Source organism: Petromyzon marinus, chromosome 32, assembly GCF_048934315.1.
Source record: "Petromyzon marinus isolate PM22_M1 ecotype Great Lakes invasive population chromosome 32, UKy_Petmar_22M1.pri1.0, whole genome shotgun sequence".
NCBI lineage: Eukaryota > Metazoa > Chordata > Hyperoartia > Petromyzontiformes > Petromyzontidae > Petromyzon > Petromyzon marinus.
This window is the reverse complement of record NC_133698.1, coordinates 10,795,172-10,818,548: the sequence shown is the minus strand read 5'-3', so window position 1 is coordinate 10,818,548 and position 23,377 is coordinate 10,795,172. Positions and strand designations below refer to the sequence as shown.

General features: G+C 53.6%; 1 protein-coding gene across 3 annotated transcripts in view; it reads right to left on the bottom strand.

Moving 5' to 3' along the window:
• Positions 1–23,377, bottom strand: part of LOC116948158 (opioid-binding protein/cell adhesion molecule homolog) — a 370,266-nt gene that overhangs the window by 17,292 nt on the left and 329,597 nt on the right. For all 3 annotated transcript variants that reach the window (XM_032964580.2, XM_032964578.2, XM_032964579.2), the window contains exons 5-7: positions 10,348–10,479; positions 9,728–9,848; positions 7,602–7,753 (exon numbers count right to left, since the gene is read on the bottom strand). In XM_032964580.2, coding sequence (XP_032820471.1) covers positions 7,602–7,753; positions 9,728–9,848; positions 10,348–10,479 — 405 coding nt within the window. The remainder of the gene's footprint in view (positions 1–7,601; positions 7,754–9,727; positions 9,849–10,347; positions 10,480–23,377) is intronic.

Below are 23,377 nucleotides of genomic sequence, written 5' to 3'. Positions count from 1 at the left end.
AAACACCAAACAGACACAGACACATATTGCAAGGCATCATCTAGTCTGCATTAACAACACATCATGCTTGTGATTAAAAAAAAAACAACGCTAACAAATGTGCTTTGATAATAGTGTGAACATTGTCTTTGAAACCGATTTGGCCAAACCGATTTGGCCAAATGAATACATTATCACATGACATCTATTTAAACATTTGTTAAAATAAGCGAAGCACGCCTGTGTTAATTGTTCAACAAAAATGTCATCACCCTAATGTGTCCTGACTTTTAGGCCACCCTGGACATCTGTAAAACTACTTGACATCTGTCCAAAAGAGCTCCGTGGCTCATCGGATTTGTTCAGGATAAATACAAAAAAGCAATACGAGAAGATGTGGGCCACGTGGTTGCCCTTGCCATCCGCACTGTCACGCGTGGGCCCTGGATGGAACCATTGACGTTTTGTTTTTAATTCTACGAGGAAATGCCCCACTGAGCTATGCAGCTCTTTTTGAGAAGTGACCTGGCCACAAATGATCGCTCGACAAAGTGGCTTGTCGTCATCATGTGGAAATGTGTAGCAGCCAAATACTCGAAACGCGTCATGTTGATTCTAAACGCGGATGGAAAAACCTGGAGGATCCGGAGAAAAATCTACACGAACACGGGGAGTGAGACGTACAAACTCAAAATATACAGCAGCAGGCGGTCGGGGTCGAGATCGAACCCACGACCTCCTGCACACCAGGCGAGGTAGTTAACATCTCCTAGCCACCGTGATGATGATGAGAGAGAGAGACATGCACACTCCAAACATACAGCAGGTGTCAGGGTCGGGATCGAACTCACGACCTCCTGCACACCAGGCGAGCTAGTTAACATCTCATAGCCACCGTGATGATGATGAGAGAGAGACACACACTACAAACATACAGCACGTATCAGGGTCGGGATCGAACCCACGACCTCCTGCACACCAGGCGAGGTAGTTAACATCTCCTAGCCACCGTGATGATGATGAGAGAGACACGCACACTCCAAACATACAGCAGGTGTCAGGGTCGGGATCGAACCCACGACCTCCTGCATACCAGGCGAGGTAGTTAACATCTCATAGCCACTGTGATGATGATGAGATAGACACGCACACTCCAAACATACAGCAGGTGTCAGGGTCGGGATCGAATCCATGACCTCCTGCACACCAGGCGAGGTAGTCAACATCTCGCCACCGTGGCTCCCAAAAAGAGTGTCCAGTTAGTGACGCTACCCTAGACGAGTCAAGGCAAACATTCGCCCGCTGGCAATTCTCGATTATCGGCCGGCCAATATATCCGGTATTCGGATCAATATCTCCACGCGCCAGTGTCGCTGCTGCCGCTGCATGAACACTGCTCCTCACGCGTTGAGGTCTCGTGGCGCACGTGGGCCCGAGACCCATCTGCACGCAAACGATCATGAACAAAGAGCACGTGATACGTCTTCGTTAACTTCGACTCATTCGTCAATATTCTACAACACGGATACACAATACGTTTGTTACTACTGGATTATTGTCATTACAGTAGCCTGATCTGCACGTGTGTTGGGATTGTACAGGTACCGTATGTTATGCTAGCCACTCGCCCGCACCCCCTACCCCCCCACCTCTCCCCCCCCACCCCTCTCCCCTTCCACAATTACTCCAGATAACCGAGGGGTGACGATCCAGTAGTTATGGTTTATAATCAGGCAGTTTCAACGATACATATGCATTTATCGTGCTGTATAATTGCACAAAAAATATATTGCATGGAATAAGGTGACAGATTTTGAAATTATTTGACTGTTTTGGGGGGGGGGGATTTTGAATCTATTAGGATGGATTCAGGAAGAAACAAATAATAGAGACGTATGGTCAGAACCACCGCCCTCCATGAGATGGATATTATTCCGGACTCTCATTGGCCGATTCTTGCATAGACGCCAAAAAGCCCCCCCCCCCCCCCCCGAATAATTCCTGCCGCTGGCCAATACGAAGCCGCCGTTTCCGAGTTCATTTGCATAGAGACAGCCCTACGAACCCCCCCACCACCACCCGCTACCCCTCCACCTCCCCTCCAGCCTCCCCCCACTAAAAAGGGATCCCAGAATTCAAGGATTGGCAACCAAAATAACAAGAAGTGCCATTTTTTCAAAGTCGGTAAAAAAGGACTCAATGTCAAGAACCGCAACGCTTGCATGTATGTTGAACTTCTTTCGCACCGTACGTAGCCAACCATGCTAATCCGAGGTGCAGTGTTGAGTCTATGGGCAGTGTTGAGTCTATGGGCAGTGTTGAGTCTATGGGTAGTGTTGAGTCTATGGGTAGTGTTGAGTCTATGGGTAGTGTTGAGTTTATGGTGCAGTGTTGAGTCTATGGGCAGTGTTGAGTCTATGGGTAGTGTTGAGTCTATGGGCGGTGTTGAGTCTATGGGTAGTGCTGAGTCTATGGGTAGTGTTGAGTCTATGGGTAGTGTTGAGTCTATGGGTAGTGTTGAGTCTATGGGCAGTGTTGAGTCTATGGGCAGTGTTGAGTCTATGGGCAGTGTTGAGTCTATGGGTAGTGTTGAGTCTATGGGTAGTGTTGAGTCTATGGGTAGTGTTGAGTCTATGGGTAGTCTTTTGAGTATGCTATTGCGAGACAGCGGTGGGTCCGTAATAAACGACGTCACAAAGCAGTCCTTTAGAGAGAGCCGCAGGTTGCCGGACCAGAATCAGAATGAGGAATATTCACACTGGAGGAATCCGATGAGCTACAAAGCTCTTTGTCCTCACCTCCCCCCCCCACCCCGTTTCCCAGTCACGACTGTGAGCCGGCTGAGTGGTGCGATGGCTGGGCATTGTTTTACTCACGTGGAATGGGCATCGACACGATGGCGCAGGCGGTGAGGTGGTGGGCGGGCGGGAGTGGGGGGGTAATGGGCGTGGCCATGTGGGGGTTACGGGAGGGGGGGTAATGGGCGTGGCCATGTGGGGGTTACGGGAGGGGGGGTAATGGGCGTGGCCATGTGCGGGGTTACGGGGGGGGGTAATGGGCATGGCCATGTGGGGGGTTACGGGAGGGGGGGTTAATGGGCATGGCCATGTGGGGGGTTACGGGGGGGGTAATGGGGGTGGCCATTGTGGGGGTTACGGGAGGGGGGGGTAATGGGCGTGGCCATGTGCGGGGTTACGGGGGGGGTAATGGGGGTGGCCATTGTGGGGGTTACGGGAGGGGGGGGTAATGGGCGTGGCCATGTGGGGGTTACGGGGGGGGTAATGGGGGTGGCCATGTGGGGGTTACGGGGGGGGGGGTAATGGGGGTGGCCATTGTGGGGGTTACGGGAGGGGGGGTTAATGGGCATGGCCATGTGGGGGGTTACGGGGGGGGTAATGGGGGTGGCCATTGTGGGGGTTACGGGAGGGGGGGGGTAATGGGCGTGGCCATGTGCGGGGTTACGGGGGGGGGTAATGGGGGTGGCCATTGTGGGGGTTACGGGAGGGGGGGGTAATGGGCGTGGCCATGTGGGGGTTACGGGGGGGGTAATGGGGGTGGCCATGTGGGGGTTACGGGAGGGGGGTAATGGGCGTGGCCATGTGGGGGTTACGGGGGGGGGTAATGGGGGTGGCCATTGTGGGCGTTACGGGAGGGGGGGTAATGGGCGTGGCCATGTGCGGGGTTACGGGGGGGGGGGGGTAATGGGCGTGGCCATGTGGGGGGTTACGGGGGGGGTAATGGGGGTGGCCATGTGGGGGTTACGGGGGGGGGTGGTAGGGGTGGTGGTGGTTGTTGTTTTGGGGGTATGGGAGGGGGGTCCGCAGCGGATGGTCGAGTAGAAGTTGGTGTTGGAGGCAGCACGCGGCGGTGGTGTTTGTGACATTTCCGCAATGGATGAAGGAAAAAAGAAAACAACAAATAAAAACGACACAGACACAGGACACACACGACACCACACGACACACACACCACACGGCACACACCACACGGCACACACACACCACATACACCACACGACACACACACCATACACACCACACGACACACACACCACACGACACACACACACCACATACACCACACGACACACACACCACACACATCACACGACACACACACCATACGAAACACACACCACACACACTCCACACGACACCACATATACACACACGACACACACACCACACGACACACACATACCACTCGATGCACACAACACACACCACACAACACACACCACACACAAGACACACACACCACACACGACACACACACCACACGACACACACACACCACACGACACACACACACCACACGACACATACACACCACACGACACACACACCACACACACACCACACACGGCACACACACGACACACAGACAACATACACACAACACACCACACGACACGCGATTACCAAAGGAAATTAGTCAAACAACGTGGTCAGCGCGTTGGGGGATGATGCCAGCACAGCCATGCAATTGCCGTAAGTGGATTCATTAAATGGGTGAACAAATACGCTTCGTGCATTTTGTGTCTCTGGATATATTTTTTCAACGGGGGAGCGGTGGTGCAACGGTTAGCGCTACGAACCCGCCTTACCCGAGTTCGATTCCCACTCAGGGCCACCGACACCACGGTGACGATTATCTGAACCGGTTTCGGGCCTCCCCTTAAGCTCAACTCAGCCTCAAATGAGTAACTGGTGCCTCGCCACTCGGAAGACAAAGGCGGCCGGGCGTGGTGCTGGCGACCCACCCCTTCTCGTGTGCCGTCCGGGCCTTCATAGGTGCCCCTGAATGGCACTTTCCCCAATGCTCTGTTAAGGCTATACGGGGGACCTTTGTGTGTGTAGGGTTAAGGGGAGCGGTGGTGCAGTGGTTAGAGCACCGCGCTATGAATCCGGCCACCTGACTTCGACACTCGACCACGGCTTACATCAGAGGCGAGTGACCACGTGAACCGCCCCGTGGCCTTTAAAAACTCGATGGACGCAGCATGATAATGGTGCACCTCGTGTCGCTTGTTCAAAATAAAAAATATATATATAATAAGCTGGGGGGGGAGACAAAGGCGGCCGGGCGTGGGTTCTCGCAAAACACCAGCCGACCTCGTGCACCCGTTGCTGGCCTCCTGTCCTTTGGTGCTCGCTTGCCCTGGCAGTCTGCGTGGGCTACACGGGGGATCTTTGTCTGCGTTTTCAATTAAAATTGTCTACTTTTAGGAGCTTAAGCAGCCAGCGGAGATGATTGAAATCGATTGTTAACTGTTGAGGATCAATGTCGACACCTGCCCACGGAGAGTCATTTATAATCAGCAGGGGAATGAATGTGTGAATTATTAAGTTAGTGGCGTACAGGCGCCTCGAGGAAAGGCTTCATCCAGCAGTGGATTGATCGTGGCTCATTGTGAAGATGATAAAACTAAATTATTATTTTTTCTTTTACCAGGTAAGGGCCCACTGAGCTAATATATTTATTTTCGAGAAGCGACCTGGCTATCACGAATGATAGCTCATCAAAGTGGCGTAACACGTGGACATCGATTGCAGCGAAATATTCTAAACGCGTGATGTTGATTCTTAATGTGGAGGGAAAACCCAGAGGCTCCGGAGACAAATACACGGATCCACGGGGAGAGTGACAAGCAAACTCCAAATATACAGCAGGCATCGGAGTCGGGATTGAAACCCACGACCTCCTGCATACCAGGCGAGGTAGTTAACATCTCGCCATGGCACCCGATGACGATCATAACGGGCTGTGGAATGTCTCGTTAGTTTGTTTGTGTATATTTTTTTTGTGTTGGGTAGAGCGGTGGTGCCGAAGTTGTTATAGCAACGCTGCGGTACGAACGCACTCACCAATGCGCACTGACCAGCGTGGTGAAGTATGGTCAAATAACCCTCACGATGGGGTTGGTAGTGGCAGGACCTCATCCAGCAGTGGATGAATATTTGCTAAAATAAATTAAATATCCGTTTGTGAGTTAAAAAAATAAATATGACAATCCTGTGTCCTGACTTTTGGGCCAACCTGCATATCCTCAGTGCCCTGATCCAGGATATCAGCGATGATCGCTGCATTGTCTGACACAGCCATTGTGAACCTCATTAAAGAGATAGAGGGATAGAGAGAGAGAGAGTGGCTGACCCAGGCGTCCCATTAACGTTCCCTGACTTGGCCGTTATGAACCTCATTATAGAAGTCGAACCAGCCTGTTGGGCTGCGTGGCTCAGGGCGGTTTCACGGTGGCTCTGTCAGAGGCACTGAGCTGGCACGGCTCAGATTCCGGGGGTTCGAATCCGGGTTTCTGAATTAGAATCTGTATTTAGGAGGAGGCAGGATGGAAGGAGGGAGGGAGGGAGGGAGGGATGGAGGGAGGGAGGGAGGGAGGGAGGGAGGGAGGGAGGGAGGGAGGGAGGGAGGGAGGGAGGGAGGGAGGGAGGGAGGGAGGGAGGGAGGGAGGGAGGGAGGGAGGGAGGAGAAGGAATCGGATGAACCTCTTTTTCACAGATGACAATTAAAGGGGCGGTGGTTTAGCAATTTGAATCAACAAAAAGGTGCAAGAAAGGATAGAAGAGTAAGATAAAGGTCAAGCAAGTCAATAAATAAACATAGAGATAGCAAAACAAGACAAAAATCCCCTACAAAGCTTTGACAGACTGTTAGGGCAAGTTCTGTGAGCGAACACCTATGAAGGCCGGCACGGCACACGAGGGGGTGGGTGGCCAGCACCACACCCAAGCCGCCTTTGTCTCCCGAGTGGCGATGATGACACCCCGCACCGGGTACTCATTTGAGGCTGAGTCGACCTAGGGGAGGCCCAGGACCGGATTCAGAAAATCGTGACCGCTGTTGTTGGTCCGTGCAGCGGGAATCGAAGTGCAGCGTAGCGAACGGCGGCCACACCGCCGCTCCCAATTGCAGCCGTGAGCCACACGAGGTTCCGCGGGTCGGGGCGAGTCGATGGGCTCAGCCGGGGTGTTCGCTGAAATCGCAACTTTCGACTTGAACGACACCGATTGGACGGCCACTATCTCGGCGCTCGCCACTTGCGCGTCAGGGCGTGCGCCTCGTCTTGATGCGCTGCCCGGAACCGTCAACGCTACGAGGGTCTCGAAGCCGCGTTCCTTATCTGAGTCGCGCCTTCTCCCTCTTACTCCCCCCCGCCCCCCGGGTCTCAACACCTCTCGTCACCTGACCAAGGCGTCTCGTCTGGCGTTGGTGGATCGGTGCAAAGTCATTTCGCGCGTCGGTGGACAAGCGCGCCGTGATGTACGTCGATGGATCGTTGTGTTCGTTGCGCCCATCAATGAATCGATTGATCTTTACGCGCAACGATGAATCGATTATGAATTAGTACGCGGCAGAAATCGATCAATGTAGCAATTATCGACGCCGACGGATGACTGCGTCATTTGCGCGCAGCGATGCATCGATGCGCCTTTACGCGCGTAAATCAATCGAGGTGTCGTTGTTTACGTTTACGGGGCGACTAGCGTTCGCAATGCGCGCGACGACGAGCCGATGAGATTTCGACGCGCGGCCTGTTCCGCCGCCGGGTCGTCGTCGCGCGCCGATGACGATGACTCGACGAGGTAGTCGAGCTCACTCACTGTAGAGCAGCATGCTGGCGTTGCTGGCGCCCAGCACGTTGGCGGCGACGCACGTGTAGTTGCCGTACGTCTCCTCCGTGACGTTCACGAACGTGAGCAGCGAGTGGCGCCCGCTGCTCTGGATGTGCAGCCCGGCCAGGCCGTTCAGCAGCCTGTGGGGGGTGGGGGGGGGTGGTGACACGCGCGTGTGGCAGCGTGCGCTCGTGTGTGTGTGTGTGTGAGCGTGTGTGAGCGTAAGAGAGTATTCGTGTGTGTGAGAGTGTGCGTGTGTGAGCGTAAGAGAGTATTCGTGTGTGTGTGAGCGTGTGTGAGCGTAAGAGAGTATTCGTGTGTGTGTGTGAGAGTGTGCGTGCGTGTGTGTGCGAGTACGTGTGTGAGAATGCGTGCGCGTGTACGTGTGTGAGTGCGCGTGCGTGTGTGTGTGAGAGGTCCCCAGGACCGATTCAGATAATTGTCACTGGCGTTGGGGGGCCGCGAGCGTGGACTCGAACTCGGTTCTCTGTCGGGTTGGCAGCGCAGCGCGCTAACCGCTGCGCCACCGCTCCCCGCCATCATCAACATCAGGCGAGAGGGGAGCGGGCAACGGTGGCCGTCAAAAGACTGCAGGCGAGTAACCGGTCGTGCTTTTCCTATAGACCACTGACGACGATGACAATGACGACGACGACGACGATGACATCGATCGTTCTCATTCTTCACGAGCCCATGACATTGAGAAGATCACGAGTGGACTCCTGGCTTAGGCTGACGTGAGTAGCGACGGTGACCTTATTACAGTTCTTCATAGCAAGGCCACGCGGGCCACTGGCCGGGCCCTCTTGGTGGCCTTTAGATAGATAGATCCTTTATTGTCATTGTCACCAGTACAACGAAATTTAAAGTGCTCACCAGTCAGTACATCATTCATAAATTTAAATAAAACAAGAAATAAAAGTAAAATAAAAGATAATCAATACATTTTACATATAAAAACTACCCAAGTATACCCACATACCCACATAAAAGTACATTTTATCATTGCACATCCTTATTTTACAGTCAATTGTATACAATATTACTTAGTAATTAATTAGCAGTTTTGAGTGTGGAAATTGCTGTAGGATAAAAGCTGTGTTTGAATCTGTTTGTCCTTGTTTTGACTGATCTGAATCGTCTGCCTGATGGCAACGGCTCAAACAGAGAGTGTCCAGTGCGCCCTCCTGGCGTGGGGCCACCCCGACACAAAACACAAATGGTGACAACACCCCCCCCATCATCATCATCACCATCATCATCGTCAAAGTGCCGCTGCCAAACCCAACGATGGTTTCAAAATGTGTGGCGGCCCTCACCACTACTGATGATGTCTTATCGGACAAAATGTCCCCACCCCTTCTAGAAAAGTAGTGAAAGACACAACCGTAGACGTACCCCGAGACAGCGTGGCAGTGAGGCCTGTTAGCGAGCACCTATTGAAGGCCAGCGAAGGTACACAGGTGCGGTAGGGCAGCGACGAGTTGACTACCTCTCCCACACTCGCCGACGCTTCGTAACTAATTTTTAAAATTATTTTTCTTTACTTTACCAGGTAAAGGCCCCACTGAGCTTCGTAGCTCTTTTTCAGAAGCAACCAGAGCACAAGCGATGGCCCAACGAAGCGGCTTATCACGTGGGAGTTTATAGCAGCGGTCAAATACTGTGAACGCGTGCTTCTAAATGTGGAGGGAAAAACGGGAGGACCCGGAGAAAAATCCACGCGAGCGTGGGGAGAGAGACACCGCAAACTCAAAATATAGAGCAGGCGTCAGGCTCGGCATCAAACCCCACGACCTCCTGCGTACTAGGCGAGGTAGTTAACATATCCTAGCCACCGTGATGATGATGATGAGAGAGAAAAAGTGCCACGCAAACTCCAAATATACAGCAGCAGGCGTCAGGGTCGAGATCAAACCCCACGACCTCCTGCATACCAGGCGAGGTAGTTAACATCTCCTAGCCACCGTGATGATGATGAGAGAGAGACACGCAAACTCAAAATATACAGCAGGCGTCAGGGTCGGGATCAAACCCCACGACCTCCTGCATACCAGGGGAGGTAGTTAACATCTCCTCGCCACCGTGGCACCCAGACTACCTCCGGCACCGACCTGCGATCCTCCTTGAACCACGTAAAGCTTGCGGAGGGATCGGCCTGCGCCTCGCAGCGCAACATCACGGAGCGGCCCACGGGGACTCCGACACTGCGAGCCTCGGTGATGGTGGGGGCGTCTGTGGGTTGGGGGGCGCAGTGGGGGGGGGGGGGAGAGGGTTGGGGAAGACCCGGTGGGTAAGAAGGTCGTGGGCAGAGATGGGTCCACGGCAGTGGTTCTCAATCCCTTTGCTTGGCGACTGCGAATTTTGTTTCAACCGAGCAAACCATCACCCCTCTCGCTCCCACCACCAACAACAACAACAGCAACAACAGCGGCGGCTGTTCGACCACTCAGCGGCGGTGACGTCGCCACGGCCGCCTGTGCCAGGCTGGGTGCACCCCGAGGCTGTTCACGTGGAGCGCCGAAGGCTCGCAGCTGACCTGGGGGGAGCTCACGTGACAGACCCACCAGGTGCCATACAGCCGACTGAATGAGATGCCCGACAGATGCATCACCGCCGTCACCTGCAGCAGGAGCAGCAGCGGCGGCCAGGGGGTTCGCGTCGCGACCGACTCGCAGTGACGAGCCCTACCGACTCGCCGCCGCAGCGACGGCCCGAGGCGAGCGAGACTCACACTTGACGGAGACGCGAACGCGGCGCACATCGGGAGCGGACACCTCGTTGGCTGCACTGCACTCGTACTCGCCCGCCTGGTCCCTGCGGATCGACTCGATGTCCAGGAACTCCCCCTCCTCAAACTCCAGCGCTGTAGTGGGGCCGGGAGGAGGGGGCGAGTGGCGAGGTGGGGGAACACACACACACACGCGCGCGCATGGGTACGCAAGTACAGAGTTGTGTGTGTGTGTGTATACTGATGTTCGTTCGTGTGTGCTCAGATGCGTGTGTGTGTGGGAGCGGTGGTGTAGTGGTTAGTGCTACGCTGCGCTACGAACCTGGCGACCCGGGTTTGATTTCCGCTCACGAGCGAAACCAGTGACGATTATCTGAACCGGTTCTGGGCCTCTCCTAGGTCGACTCAGCCTGAAATGTGTACCTGGTGCTGTGTGTAGGGAGGCAAAGGCGGCCGGGCGTGGTGCTGGCCACCCACCCCTTCGTGTGCCGTGCCGGCCTTCATAGGTGATCGCTAACAACACTTACTCCTACATTCTGTTCAGGCTTTACAGGGGATCTTTTGCATGGTTACACGTGTGTGCACAGGTGTGTGTGCGGATGGATGTGTATACTGGTGTGTATGTGTGTGTATATACACAGGTGTGTGCGTGCGTGTGTGTATACACTGGTGTGGGTGTGTTGTGCGGAGCGGTTAGCACTCTACGCTACGAACCCGGCGAGCCGAGTTCGATTCCCGCTCACGGCTAAGAGCCGCGCCGTGGCAGTGGCTACGCTGCTGCTGCTGCTGCTCGTGGCTGCTGCTGCTGCTGTTGCCTGTAATCCAGCACTGTCGAGGCAGCAGTAGCAGCAGCGAGGGTTGTTGGATCACCGCACCGATGTGGGCGTCGAGGGAGGAGGGAGTGCCGTACCCTGCACGAATAGATATCTGTCCCATATGTACGGGGATAGAGTGTTTCTCCCACGCACGGGTGCGTGTTATCCGGGTGTTCCAGTCTCCTCCCAAACGAATAAACAACTCATTAGTCATCTTAATATGTAAAGAGCCGCGTGGGTGGTTCCTTGGCGATGCTGAGAGGCAATGTGGATGAACGACAACGCCACTTTATGTGATGAATACTACGAATGATAATCATGCTAAGCATTATTATAGTAATGATAATTATTTACGTAATTATAATCTGAACCATTCCTGGTCCGTGGCTGATACAAATGAATGATCGATGATGACGATATAGTCCTCTAATTAAGCTGCGAAACTCGCCGCAACAATGTGGAATTTCCACCACTTGGGCTCTCTGGTGCGTTATTTAAAGATAAACGAGTAGCGGCCCCCCGCGTCACGGATGGACAGGGAAGACGGCGGGAGAGAACAGCCGAGCTTCGGCAGGGAGTGATGGATTACATACAGGGTGCATTTACATAATCTCGCGATACGATCACAAGTGCATTAGAGTTGGCGAATTCAAATGCTCTCGTATATCAAATACTCCTTCTCCCCCCATCTCTCTCTCTCTGTCCCCCAGCCCATCCATCGCTCCAGATTATAAATAGATGCTGGGAAATTGTGGGGTGGTGGTGGTCGTGGGGGGTTGTAACTTACCTCCTCTCCTCCTGCTGCCCGGCCTCTCCCAATTAACGTCCCAGTTGCTCTGATTTATCCCTTAAAAGTCAACACAATTCTGTCGATAATATCACCGCTGGCTGCTACGCGTGGCCTTAACAATATACAAACATCTAATATACATTATATTTATAACCGCCGAAGTCTCGGACCAATAGGGTTCTTCTTTTACAGCGCATAGAGAAGAGGCCAGAGAGGGAAAGGTAGAGATAAAGTTGGTGGTTGCATAAACCATCAGCACGCGACACTCCGGGCGGTCATCATCCTCGCAGAAGCAGCAGCAGCGACAGCGGATTTTGGAATCGGTCATCGAACAAAGGCGGCGGTCACTTGCGTCGTCGCGCGGCGCTTTCAGATGCGCTGCTTCTGCGGCCGTCTGGAACGCTCTTCCCTTCCGATATCGGGAAGCCGCCGGGAGCTGTGCACTTGTAAATCACCATCGATTGACAACCTCGTTTCTTTAGAACCGTTTGTTGTCCTTCCACCGCACCTCCGATTAGCACGGCCGGATACGTACGAGTGCGAAATAAGTTCAACATACATACTTGCCTTCTCCATGTGCTGTGAAAAAGGGTCATTGCCCGTAACGTCGTCTATTACATGATTGAAGCAAATCCTTGCTTGTTCTTTTTCATATTTGCTCTGATTTAAAGTTGCTTCAATGCTGCACTCAGTTCGTATATTCGTGCTTTAGCCATGTTTGGTGACTCGGGTAACTCACTCACTCGACTGGACATCCGTAAAAAAAAGGAGCTTCATTGCTCATCGTATTCTTCCTGGAAAAGGTAAAATTAAAATAAATTCCCATTGAGAGAGATTCATCCTGGCCACTAGATGTCTCCCACGTGGCTGCGTCCCAAAACCCACAGCAGCTGTGCCACCCATCACGTCCGCGTGGCCACGGGACGGAGAGGCATTTTAGATCGGGGCCCTCGCAGCGAGAAGAATCGGAGAACGGCCCGTGGATGTTGATATCACAGAACTGCTGCCGAGGTTACATGCCCACGCCTGGGGGAGGGGGGGGGGGTGCGCTGGAGGTGTTCCTTCACACGGCGACTGAAGCCACGTTGTTGATGTTTTTAGAGCAGGTGCATCTGATCCAAATCATTGCCCCCCAGCAGTCTGTGTCCCGCTCGTCTCCTAGGTCGACTCCAGCCTTTCAACGAGTTCCCGGCTCCGGTGCGTAAACATCGCCACTCGGGGGGGGGGGGGGGAGACAAAGGCGGCCGTGCGTGGTTTGCGGCCTTCACAGGTGATACTCGCTTACAGCACACAAGTCTGTGAAGGCTATGCGGGGGGGCGGGGGGGGGCAATCCGTGTATTTGTCGGTGAGTGTAGGGGAACGCGGTACGTCCTCCACTCATCCATCTTCTCCCCATCCCATTTCCCTCTCAATCCCACCGCCTTTCAGCCCCGGTCGTGCCAATGCGATGGGAAACGACCCCCCCCCCCATCTGTTCTCCATTAAACACGTTGTTCGGCTGACTGCCACCGCCGCTGCTGCTGCTGCTGCCGATGCGGTAGCGGTGGCGACAAAAAAAAAGGCGCGGACATCAAAGACGATTACTCAACACACTCGTATGTGTAAACTGCTCACAAATCCGGGCTATTCACGCCTTGATGCGCTGGAGTTAACCCCCCCCCCAAACCCCCTGGTGCTGCCGCCTGAGACGAGGCCATGCAGGAGGAGGCTGCAGCTCTGCTCTCGACCAAACAGTTTCGAGGGACAATGTTGTCGTACATCGTCGTTCACCCGCGTGTGTGTGCATGCTGCTGTTTCGTTTTTTTTTCATCACAAGCTCTACGATGCGCGGTTAATGCAGACTCGGTGATACCTTGCAACAGGTGTGTCTGTGTTTGGCGTTTGGACATGTTAACACGCCCCATGTGCTATTGCCGGAAACGATGAAGCCCATTGTTATTGTGATCCCCCCCCCCCCATATCACACTCGCCAAGAGCACTGCTGCCTTGAAGCGAAAACAATATAGAATCGACGACGTTTCGGGCGATGGCCCTTAATGCATAGCGCACACGTAGCCAAAAGCAAGATACGCAGAGACAGTCCGTCTCTAACACATCGAATACGCTAAGTATTTTTTTAATCTCCACACAATCAGTCTGCCACGCGGCCTTCTGGGAATGAATCATTAAATTTAAGGAGTATTCATTCCAGCGAGCTCGTTACTGTGAAATCAACGGAGCTGAAGGTATGCACGCGCCCGTGATGACTTTAGAAATGATTTAAAGCTTTCGTGACTGCAGGGATTCATATTCTTGGTTTTTTCGGTAAAGTCACGTAGAAGGGAAACAATAAAATAATAAAAATATAAAATAATAAAATTCTCACGACGTTTAGACTGCAACACAAGCAATCATCATCAGGTGTGAAAACCACAGCAAGGAAATTGTTTATATATTTAGTGCGATGAATAAGAATCATTGACTGAAACGTCGAATATTATAAATTGTATATCTGTACATTTGTTTAGCCGTTTCGGGCCACGTAGTGTTATTGACACATGTGCTGGGCTGGAATTGTCTCGCGAAGGGGCATCACGGTGGCTAGGAGATGTTAACTACCTCGCCTGGTATACAGGAGGTCGTGGGTTCGATCACGACCCTGACGCCTGCTGCTGCTGCTGTATATTTTTAGTTTCAATGTCTCTCTCACCACGTCTAGAAACACGCGTTTAGAGTATTTGGCTGCGATACATTTCCCGGTGCTGATGATTAGCCACTTCGTTGAACTATCATTTGTCACAGGGAGGTCGCTTATGAAAAATATCTATATAGCCCAATGGGGCCTTACCTGGTAAAAGTTTAGTTGAGTTTTAATGCATGAGCCATAATCATACTCTTTATTATCCTAGACGAGAAGCAGGAATCTGGTGGAGCTTTGAAACTATTTAACACGAAACTAAGGGGCCGTCCATAAATGACGTCACGCGATTTTTTTTATCCCCCTCGTCACACGGCATCACAAAAAGTCACACCCCCACTCAAATATGACGTCACAAAGTTCTGCCCCCCCCCCCCCAAAAATAAAATAAAACATACCTTCAAAACGCTTTAAACTATTGTCATTGTAGTGCGTATTTAATGTGGCGCTGCACTCTGATGTTGTAGGAGAAACATTTATTAAAAAGTCTATTTAATTAAGTAGAACGTGTTGTCTATATATATTTAAAGTTACGCATTTTGATGTGACGTCACAATTTGTCAAACCCCCCCCCCCCTTGTCACACATCGTCACAAATGTCTGACCCCCCCCCCCCCCAGGTGCGTGACGTCATTTATGTACGACCCCTTAACTATTTTATATGACCAGATAAGGCCAACTGAGCGCTGTAGCTCATTTTCAGCAGCGACCTGGCCACAAATGATGGCCCAACGAGGTGGCTCATCATCATCATCGCGTGGACATTTCTAGCAGCCAAAGACTCTAAACGCGTGGACGTTGATTCTAAATGTGGAGGGAAAACCCAGGGGACCCGGAGGAAAAATCCCACGCGACAACGGGGAGAGGGAGACACTGCAACCTCCAAAAATACTGGCGTACGGGGTCGGGATCGAACCCATGAACTCCTGTATAACCAAGCAAGGGAGTTCACATCTCAGCACTGCGGCGCCCCTTCGGCATCAGCAAGTCAAATCAACACGAAAGTTTCACGAAGGATACAGGCGTAAGATAGAGAACAATTGAGCAAGGCAATATATAAATAGATGCGCGTATAAATAATGAATGTAAGCAAACCGTGCAAGTAAACGTTGCGCCCGTACGTACATTGCCGCAGATGTTGTCAACAGCAAATACATGCGTGTGCAAGGTAGCAAAACAACATTCCAAGATCACACAAAGATAACAACAACACACAGCCCCCTCGATCACATTGCAAGATACCATCGGTTGAGGACCGTGGGTTTAAAATTTCAGTTGCAAATGTGGCCGTTATCCGGCACTGATCGTGTGTTAGGAGGATATTATTTGAAGGGAAGATTTACGAGGTTCAGGGAGGAAACGAGGTTGTTCCAAAGCGTTATCCACGAAGTGGCCGTGACGTCACCACGGCGCTTGTGCCAGCCTAGGTGCACCTTGAGGCCACGTGAACGGTGCTAGCAGATCACGGGAGAGACCCAGGTGCCATGTGTTGACTGACTGAGATCACTGGCAGTTCACAGACTGACACAGAGGCAAAGACAAGGACAAAGATCCCCCATATCGCCTTAACAGACTTTTGGGGCAAGTGCTATTAGCGAGTGCCTATGAAGGCCGGCAATGCTTACGAGGGGGTGGGTGGGCAACACCACGCCCGGCCGCCTTTGTCTCCCGAGTGGCGATGTTACACACACACGCGTAACCACACAAAACAGCTAAACACACATAGATCCCCCGTATAGCCTAAGCAGACTGCTGGGGCAAGTGCTCTCAGCACACATACGTAAGACAAAAACAAGACAAAGATCCCCCGTATAGCCTTAACAGGCGTTTGGGACAAGTGCTGTTCGCGAGCACCTTCATAGGTGCTCGCGAACAGCACTTGTCCCAATAGCCTGAGGTCACCGCGCCGCGCGCCTTCAAGCGCGCTTCTGCGGCCGTCTGGAACGCTCTTCTTTCCGATAGTAGGAAGCCACTGGAGCTATGCGCCTTTAAATCGTCTAGATTGACGAACTCATTTCTTTAGAACTGCTTTTTTGTGTTTAGTTTGTTGTCCTTCCCCCGCACCTCCGGTTATCACGGTTGGCTACGTACGGTGCGAAAGAAGTTCACCGCACATGGCACCACGTTCGCGGGAAGAAGGGAGTTTCACAACAACATCTGCCCGGTGACCCATCAACCCTCCGCTGCTGCCTCCACAGTGCTGGATCGCAGGTAGCCACGTGCGGCAGCGTAGCCGCCCGGCTCAATGCGTGGAGGCTACTTGGGGGAGATTTGTCTTTGTGTGTGAGTGCGTTTGTGGGGAGCGGTGGTTTGCTCTCGACGCTACGAATCTGCCGATTGGAGTTCGGTAGTTAGGTGCTGGAAATTGTACGTCTGACAGGTGTCTCCCAGTCAGGACAAATGGGCTTTGGGTCAGAAGAACGTGGCAGCTGGCTGAGTGGGTGGGTGATTGGTCGGTCGTGTGGGTGGGTGATTGGGTCGGTGGGTGGGCGAGTGAGTGGGCGAGTGGCAGGATGAGTGGGTGTGTGAGTGCGTGCGTGCGTGCGTGAATCAGTGACCGGGTGGGTGAGTGAGTGAGTGAGTCGGTGACCGGGTTGGTGAGCGAATGACTGGATGGGTGGATGAGTGTGTGGGTGCGTTGGTGAGTGACTAGTTGGGTGGGTGGGTTAGTGAATGAGTGGGTGAGTCGGTCCGTGGGTGAGTGGTAGGGTGAGTGGGTGTGTGGGTGCGTTGGTGAGTGACTAGGTGGGTGGATGGGTTAGTGAATGAGTGGGTGAGTCGGTCCGTGGGTGAGTGGTAGGGTGAGTGGGTGTGTGGGTGCGTGCGTGAATGAGTGCTGGGTGGGTGAGTGGCCGGGAGAGGGAGTGAGTGTGTCGGTGACTGGGTTTGTGAGTGAATAACTGAATGACTGACTATGTGGGTGGTTAAGTGAATGAGCGGGTGGGACGGTCTGTGTGTGAGTGACTGGGTGGATGGGTGGGTGAGCGGATGGGTGGGTGAGCGGATGGGTGTGGATGCCAGCACGAAAATTGTCTAAAATTCTACACTAAAGTGGATTATTTATAGATAGAAACATCTCGAATAATCTCTGTCTCTCCGCCTTCTCATCACGCTGTGCCTGTCTGTCTCCCGCTCTCTTAAGATTCTGCAGCGCAGCTCATTTTTGTTTTAAGAATCAGTATTGTGTTTGGTTCTTCGGGGGGAATCTCAAAAGCAAAAAAAGGAAAATCGGCATCCCACATTTCTAAACTCTCGGTGAACTCTCCTTCACTGCTCTCCAGCCCCTCTCCACCCCGTCTCCACCCCCTCTCCACCCCCACTCCACCCCCTTTCGACCCCCTCTCCACCCCCTCTCCACCCCCTCTCCACCTCCTCTCGACCCCCACTCAACCCCCTCTCGACCCCCTCTCCACCCCCACTCCACCCCCTCTCCACCCCCACTCGACCCCCTCTCCACCCCCTCGCCACCGCCACTCCACCCCCTCTCCACCCCATCTCCACCCCCTCTCCACCCCCACTCCACCCCCTCTCCACCCCATCTCCACCCCCTTTCCACCCCCACTCCACCCCCTCTCCACCCCATCTCCACCCCCTCTCCACCCCCACTCCACCCCCTCTCCACCCCCTCTCCACCACCTCTCCACCCCCACTCCACCCCCTCTCCACCCCATCTCCACCCCCTCTCTACCCCCACTCCACCCCCTCTCCACCCCATCTCCAGCCCCTCTCCACCCCCACTCCACCCCCTCTCCACCCCCTCTCCACCACCTCTCCACCCCCACTCCACCCCCTCTCCACCCCATCTCCACCCCCACTCCACCCCCTCTCCACCCCATCTCCACCCCATCTCCACCCCCACTCCACCCCCTCTCCACCCCAACTCGACCCCCTCTCCACCCCCTCTCCACCCCCACTCCACCCCCTCTCCACCAGATCTCCAGCCCCTCTCCACCCCCACTCCACCCCCTCTCCACCCCCACTCCACCCCCTCTCCACCCCCTCTCCACCCCCACTCCACCCCCTCTCCAGCCCATCTCCACCCCCTCTCCACCCCCACTCCACCCACTCTCCACCCCCACTCCACCGCCACTCCACCCCCTCTCCACCCCCTCCCCACCCCCTCTCCACCCCCACTCCACCACCTCTCCACCCCCACTCCACCCCCTCTCCACCCCCTCCCCACCCCCTCTCCACCCCCACTCCACCCCCACTCCACCCCCTCTCCACCCCCTCTCCACCCCCACTCCACCCCCACTCCACTCCCACTCCACCCCCACTCCACCCCCACGCCACCCCTTCTCCACCCCATCTCCACCCCCGCTCCACCCCCTCTCCACCTCCTCTCCACCCCCACTCGACCCCCTCTCGACCCCCTCTCCACCCCCGCTCCACCCCCACTCCACCCCATCTCCACCCCCTCTCGACCTCCTCTCCACCCCCTCTCCACCCCCTCTCCACCCCCACTCCACCCCCTCTCCACCCTCTCTCCACCCCCTCTCGACCCCCACTCGACCCCTTCTTCACCCTCTCCACCCCCTCTCCACCCTCTCTCCACCCCCTCTCCACCCCCACTCCACCCCCACTCCATCCCCTCTCGACCCCCACTCGACCCCCTCTCCACCCCCTCTCCACCCCCACTCCACCCCCACTACACCCCCACTCCACCCCCTCTCCACCCCCTCTCGACCCCCACTCGACCCCCTCTCCACCCCCACTCGACCCCCACTCGACCCCCTCTCCATCCCCTCTCCACCCCTCTCTATCCCCTCTCCACCCTCACTCCACCCCCACTCCACCCCCTCTCGACCCCCACTCGACCCCCTCTCATCCCCTCTCCAGGGTTAGTGAATGAGTGGGTGAGTCGGTCCGTGGGAGAGTGGTAGGGTGAGTGCGTGTGTGAATGAGTAACTGGGTGGGTGAGTGGCCGGGAGAGTGAGTGAGTGTGTCGGTGACTGGGTTTGTGAGTGAATAACTGAATGACTGACTATGTGGGTGGTTAAGTAAAGGAGTGGGTGGGACAGTCTGTGTGTGAGTGACTGGGTGGATGGGTGGGTGAGCTGATGGGTGTGGATGCCAGCACGAAAAGTGTCCAAAATTCTACAATAAAGTGGATTATTTATAGATGGAAACATCTCGAAGAATCTCTGTGTCTTTCCGCCTTCTCATCACGCTGTGCCTATCTGCCTCCCGCTCTCTTAAGATTCTGCAGCGCAGCTCTTTTTTGTTTTAAGAATCAGTATTGTGTTTGGTTCTTCGGGGGGAATTCTTTGTAATCTCAAAAGCAAAAAAAGGAACATCGGCATCCCCACATTTCTAAACTTACGGTGAACTCTCCTTCACTGCTATCCACCCCCTCTCCACCCCCTCTCCACCCCTTCTCCACACCGACTCGACCCCCTCTCCACCCCCTCTCCACCACCGCTCCACGCCCACTCCACCCCATCTCCACCCCCTCTCGACGTCCTCTCCACTCCCTCTCCACCCACTCTCCACCCCCTCTCAACCCCCACTGCACCCCCACTCCACCCCCTCTCCACCTCCTTTAGACCTCCTCTCCACCCCCACTCCACCCCCTCTCCACCCCCACTCCACCCAACTCCACGCCCTTCTCCACCCCCTCTCGACCCCCTCTCCACCCCCTCTCCACCGCCACTCCACCCCTTCTCCACCCCCTCTCCACCCCCTCTCAACCCCCTCTCAACCCCCTCTCCACCCTCACTCCACCCCCACTCCACCCCCTCTCCACCCCCTCACCACCCCCTCTCAACCCCCTCTCCACCCCCTCTCAACGCCCACTCCACCCCCACTCCACCCTCTCACCACCCCCTCTCTACACCCACTCCACCCCCTCTCCACACCCTCTCCACCCCCTCTCTACGCCCACTCGACCCCGTCTCCACCCCCTCTCCACCCTCAGTCCACCCACACTCCACCCCCTCTCCACCCCCACTTCACCCCCTCTCCACCCCCTCTCCACCCCCACTTCACCCCCTATCCACCCCCACTCGACCCCCTCTCTACCCAAACTCCACCTCCGCTCCACTCCCTCTCTACCCCCCCCCCCCCCCGGCACGGCATACAAGGCGGTGGGTGCCAAAGCACCACTGCCCGGCCGCCTTTGTCTCCCTATCCAGCAGTGGATTGGCATGCACGACCCGTATAATATTAATCGAAGGAGGCAATGAACATCTTGTGCTCGTGGGCGAAGTGCCCACTGCTGGTTCGGTGGAAACTTTTAATGAAATGTGTGATTAATAATGCATGCTGCGCTGTTGAACAGTGCCCATTGTGATGGTTGCATGTATCAGCATGTAGCCCAGAGCGGCCTACGGTCAATAACCCTACCACTAACCCTACCACTAACCCTTTCACTAACTATACAGCTAACCCTACCACTAATCCTACCACTAACTTTACAGCTAACCCTACCACTAACCCTACCACTAGCCCTACCAATAACTATACAACTAACCCGACCACTAATCATACCACTAGGCCTACCAATAACCCTACCACTAACCCTACCACTAGCCCTACCACTAACTATACAGCTAACCATACCCATAATCCTACCACTAACCCTACCACTAAAACTACAACTAGCCCTACAACTAACCCTACCATTTGCCCTACCACTAACCCTACCACTAACCCTACCACTAACTATACAACTAACCCTACCACTAATCCTACCACTAATCTTACCACTAGCCCTACCACTAACTATACAACTAACGCTACCACTAATCCTACCACTAGCTCAAACACTAACAATACAACTAACCCTTCCACTAATCAAACCACTAGCCCTACCAATAACCCTACCACTAATCCTGCCACTAGCCCTACCACTAACTATACAGCTAACCCTAACATAACCCCTACCACTAATCCTACCACTAGACCAACCACTAACTATACTACTAACCCTACCACTAATCATACCACTAGCCCAACCAATAACCCTACCACTAACCCTACCACTAACCCTACTACTAACTATACAGCTAACCCTACCACTAATCCTACCACTAACTCTACCACTAAAACTACAACTAGCCCTACAACTAACCCTACCATTAGCCCTACCACTAACACTACCACTAACCCTACCACTAACTATACAACTAACCCTACCACTAATCATAGCACTAGCCCTACCAATAACCCTACCACTAACCTTACCACTAACCCTACCATTAACTGTACAGCTAACCCTACCACATCCTACCACTAGCCCTACCACTAACTATACAGCTAACCCTACCACTAATCCTACCACTAACCCTACCACTAACCATACAACTAACCCTACCACTAATCCTACCACTAGCCCTACCACTAACTATACAACTAACACTACCACTAACCTTACCACTAGCCCTACCACTAACTACAAAATTAACCCTACCAGAAATCCTACCACTAGCCCTACCACTAACCCTTAAACTAACCCTACCACTAGCCCTACCACTAATCCTACCAATAGCCATACCACCAAGCCTACCACTAACCCTACCACTAGCCCTACCACTAACTATCCAACTAACCCTACCACTAATCCTACCACTAGCCCTACCAATAACTATACAGCCGAACCTAGCACTAATCTTACCACGAGATCTACCACTAACCCTACCACTAACCCTACCAATAGCCATATCAATAACCGTACCACTGACCCTACCACTAGCCCTACCACTAACTATCCAACTAACCCTACCACTAACCCTACCACTAGCCCTACAAAAAACTATAGAGCTAACCCTACCACTAATGCAACCACGAGCCCTTCCACTAACGATACAGCTAACCCTACCACTAATCATACCACTAGCTCTAACAATAACTATACAGCTAACTCCGCCACTAACCCTACGACTAGCCCTACCACCAACTATACAACTAACCTACCACTAATCCTAACACTAGCCCTACCACTAACTATACAGCTAACTCTACCACTAACCCTACTACTAGCCCTACCACTAACTATTCCACTAACCCTACCACTGACACTATCACTAGCCCTACCACTAGCCCTACCAATAACGCTACCACTAACCCTATGACTATCCCTACCACTAGCTCTACCACTAGCCCTACCACTAACCCTACCACTAACCCTTCCACTACCCCTACCACTAGCCCTATCACTAGCCCTGCCATTAGCCCTACCACTAGCCCTATCACTAGCCCTACCACTAACCCTACCACTAGCCCTATCACTTGCCCTACCACTAGCCCTATCACTAGCCCTACCACTAGCCCTACCACTAACTATACAGCTAACCCTACTTTAGCCCTATCAGTAGCCCTACCACTAACTATACAGCTAACCCTACCACTAATCATACCACTAGCCCTAACACTAACTATACAGCTAACCCTACCACTAATCCTACCACTAGCCCTACCACTAACTATACAACTAACCCTACCACTAATCATACCACTAACCCTACCAATAACACTACCACTAACCCTACCACTAGCCCTACCACTAAACCACTAACTATAAAGTTAACCCTACCACAAGCCCTACCACTAATCCTACCACTAGCCCTACCACTAACCCTACCACTAACCCTAACACTAACCCCACAACTAGCCCTACCACTAACCCTACCACTAACCCTACCACGAGCCCTACCACTAACTGTACAGCTAACCCTACCACTAACCCTACAACTAGCCTTACCACTAACCATACCACTAGTTATACCACTAGCCCTACCACTAAACCACTA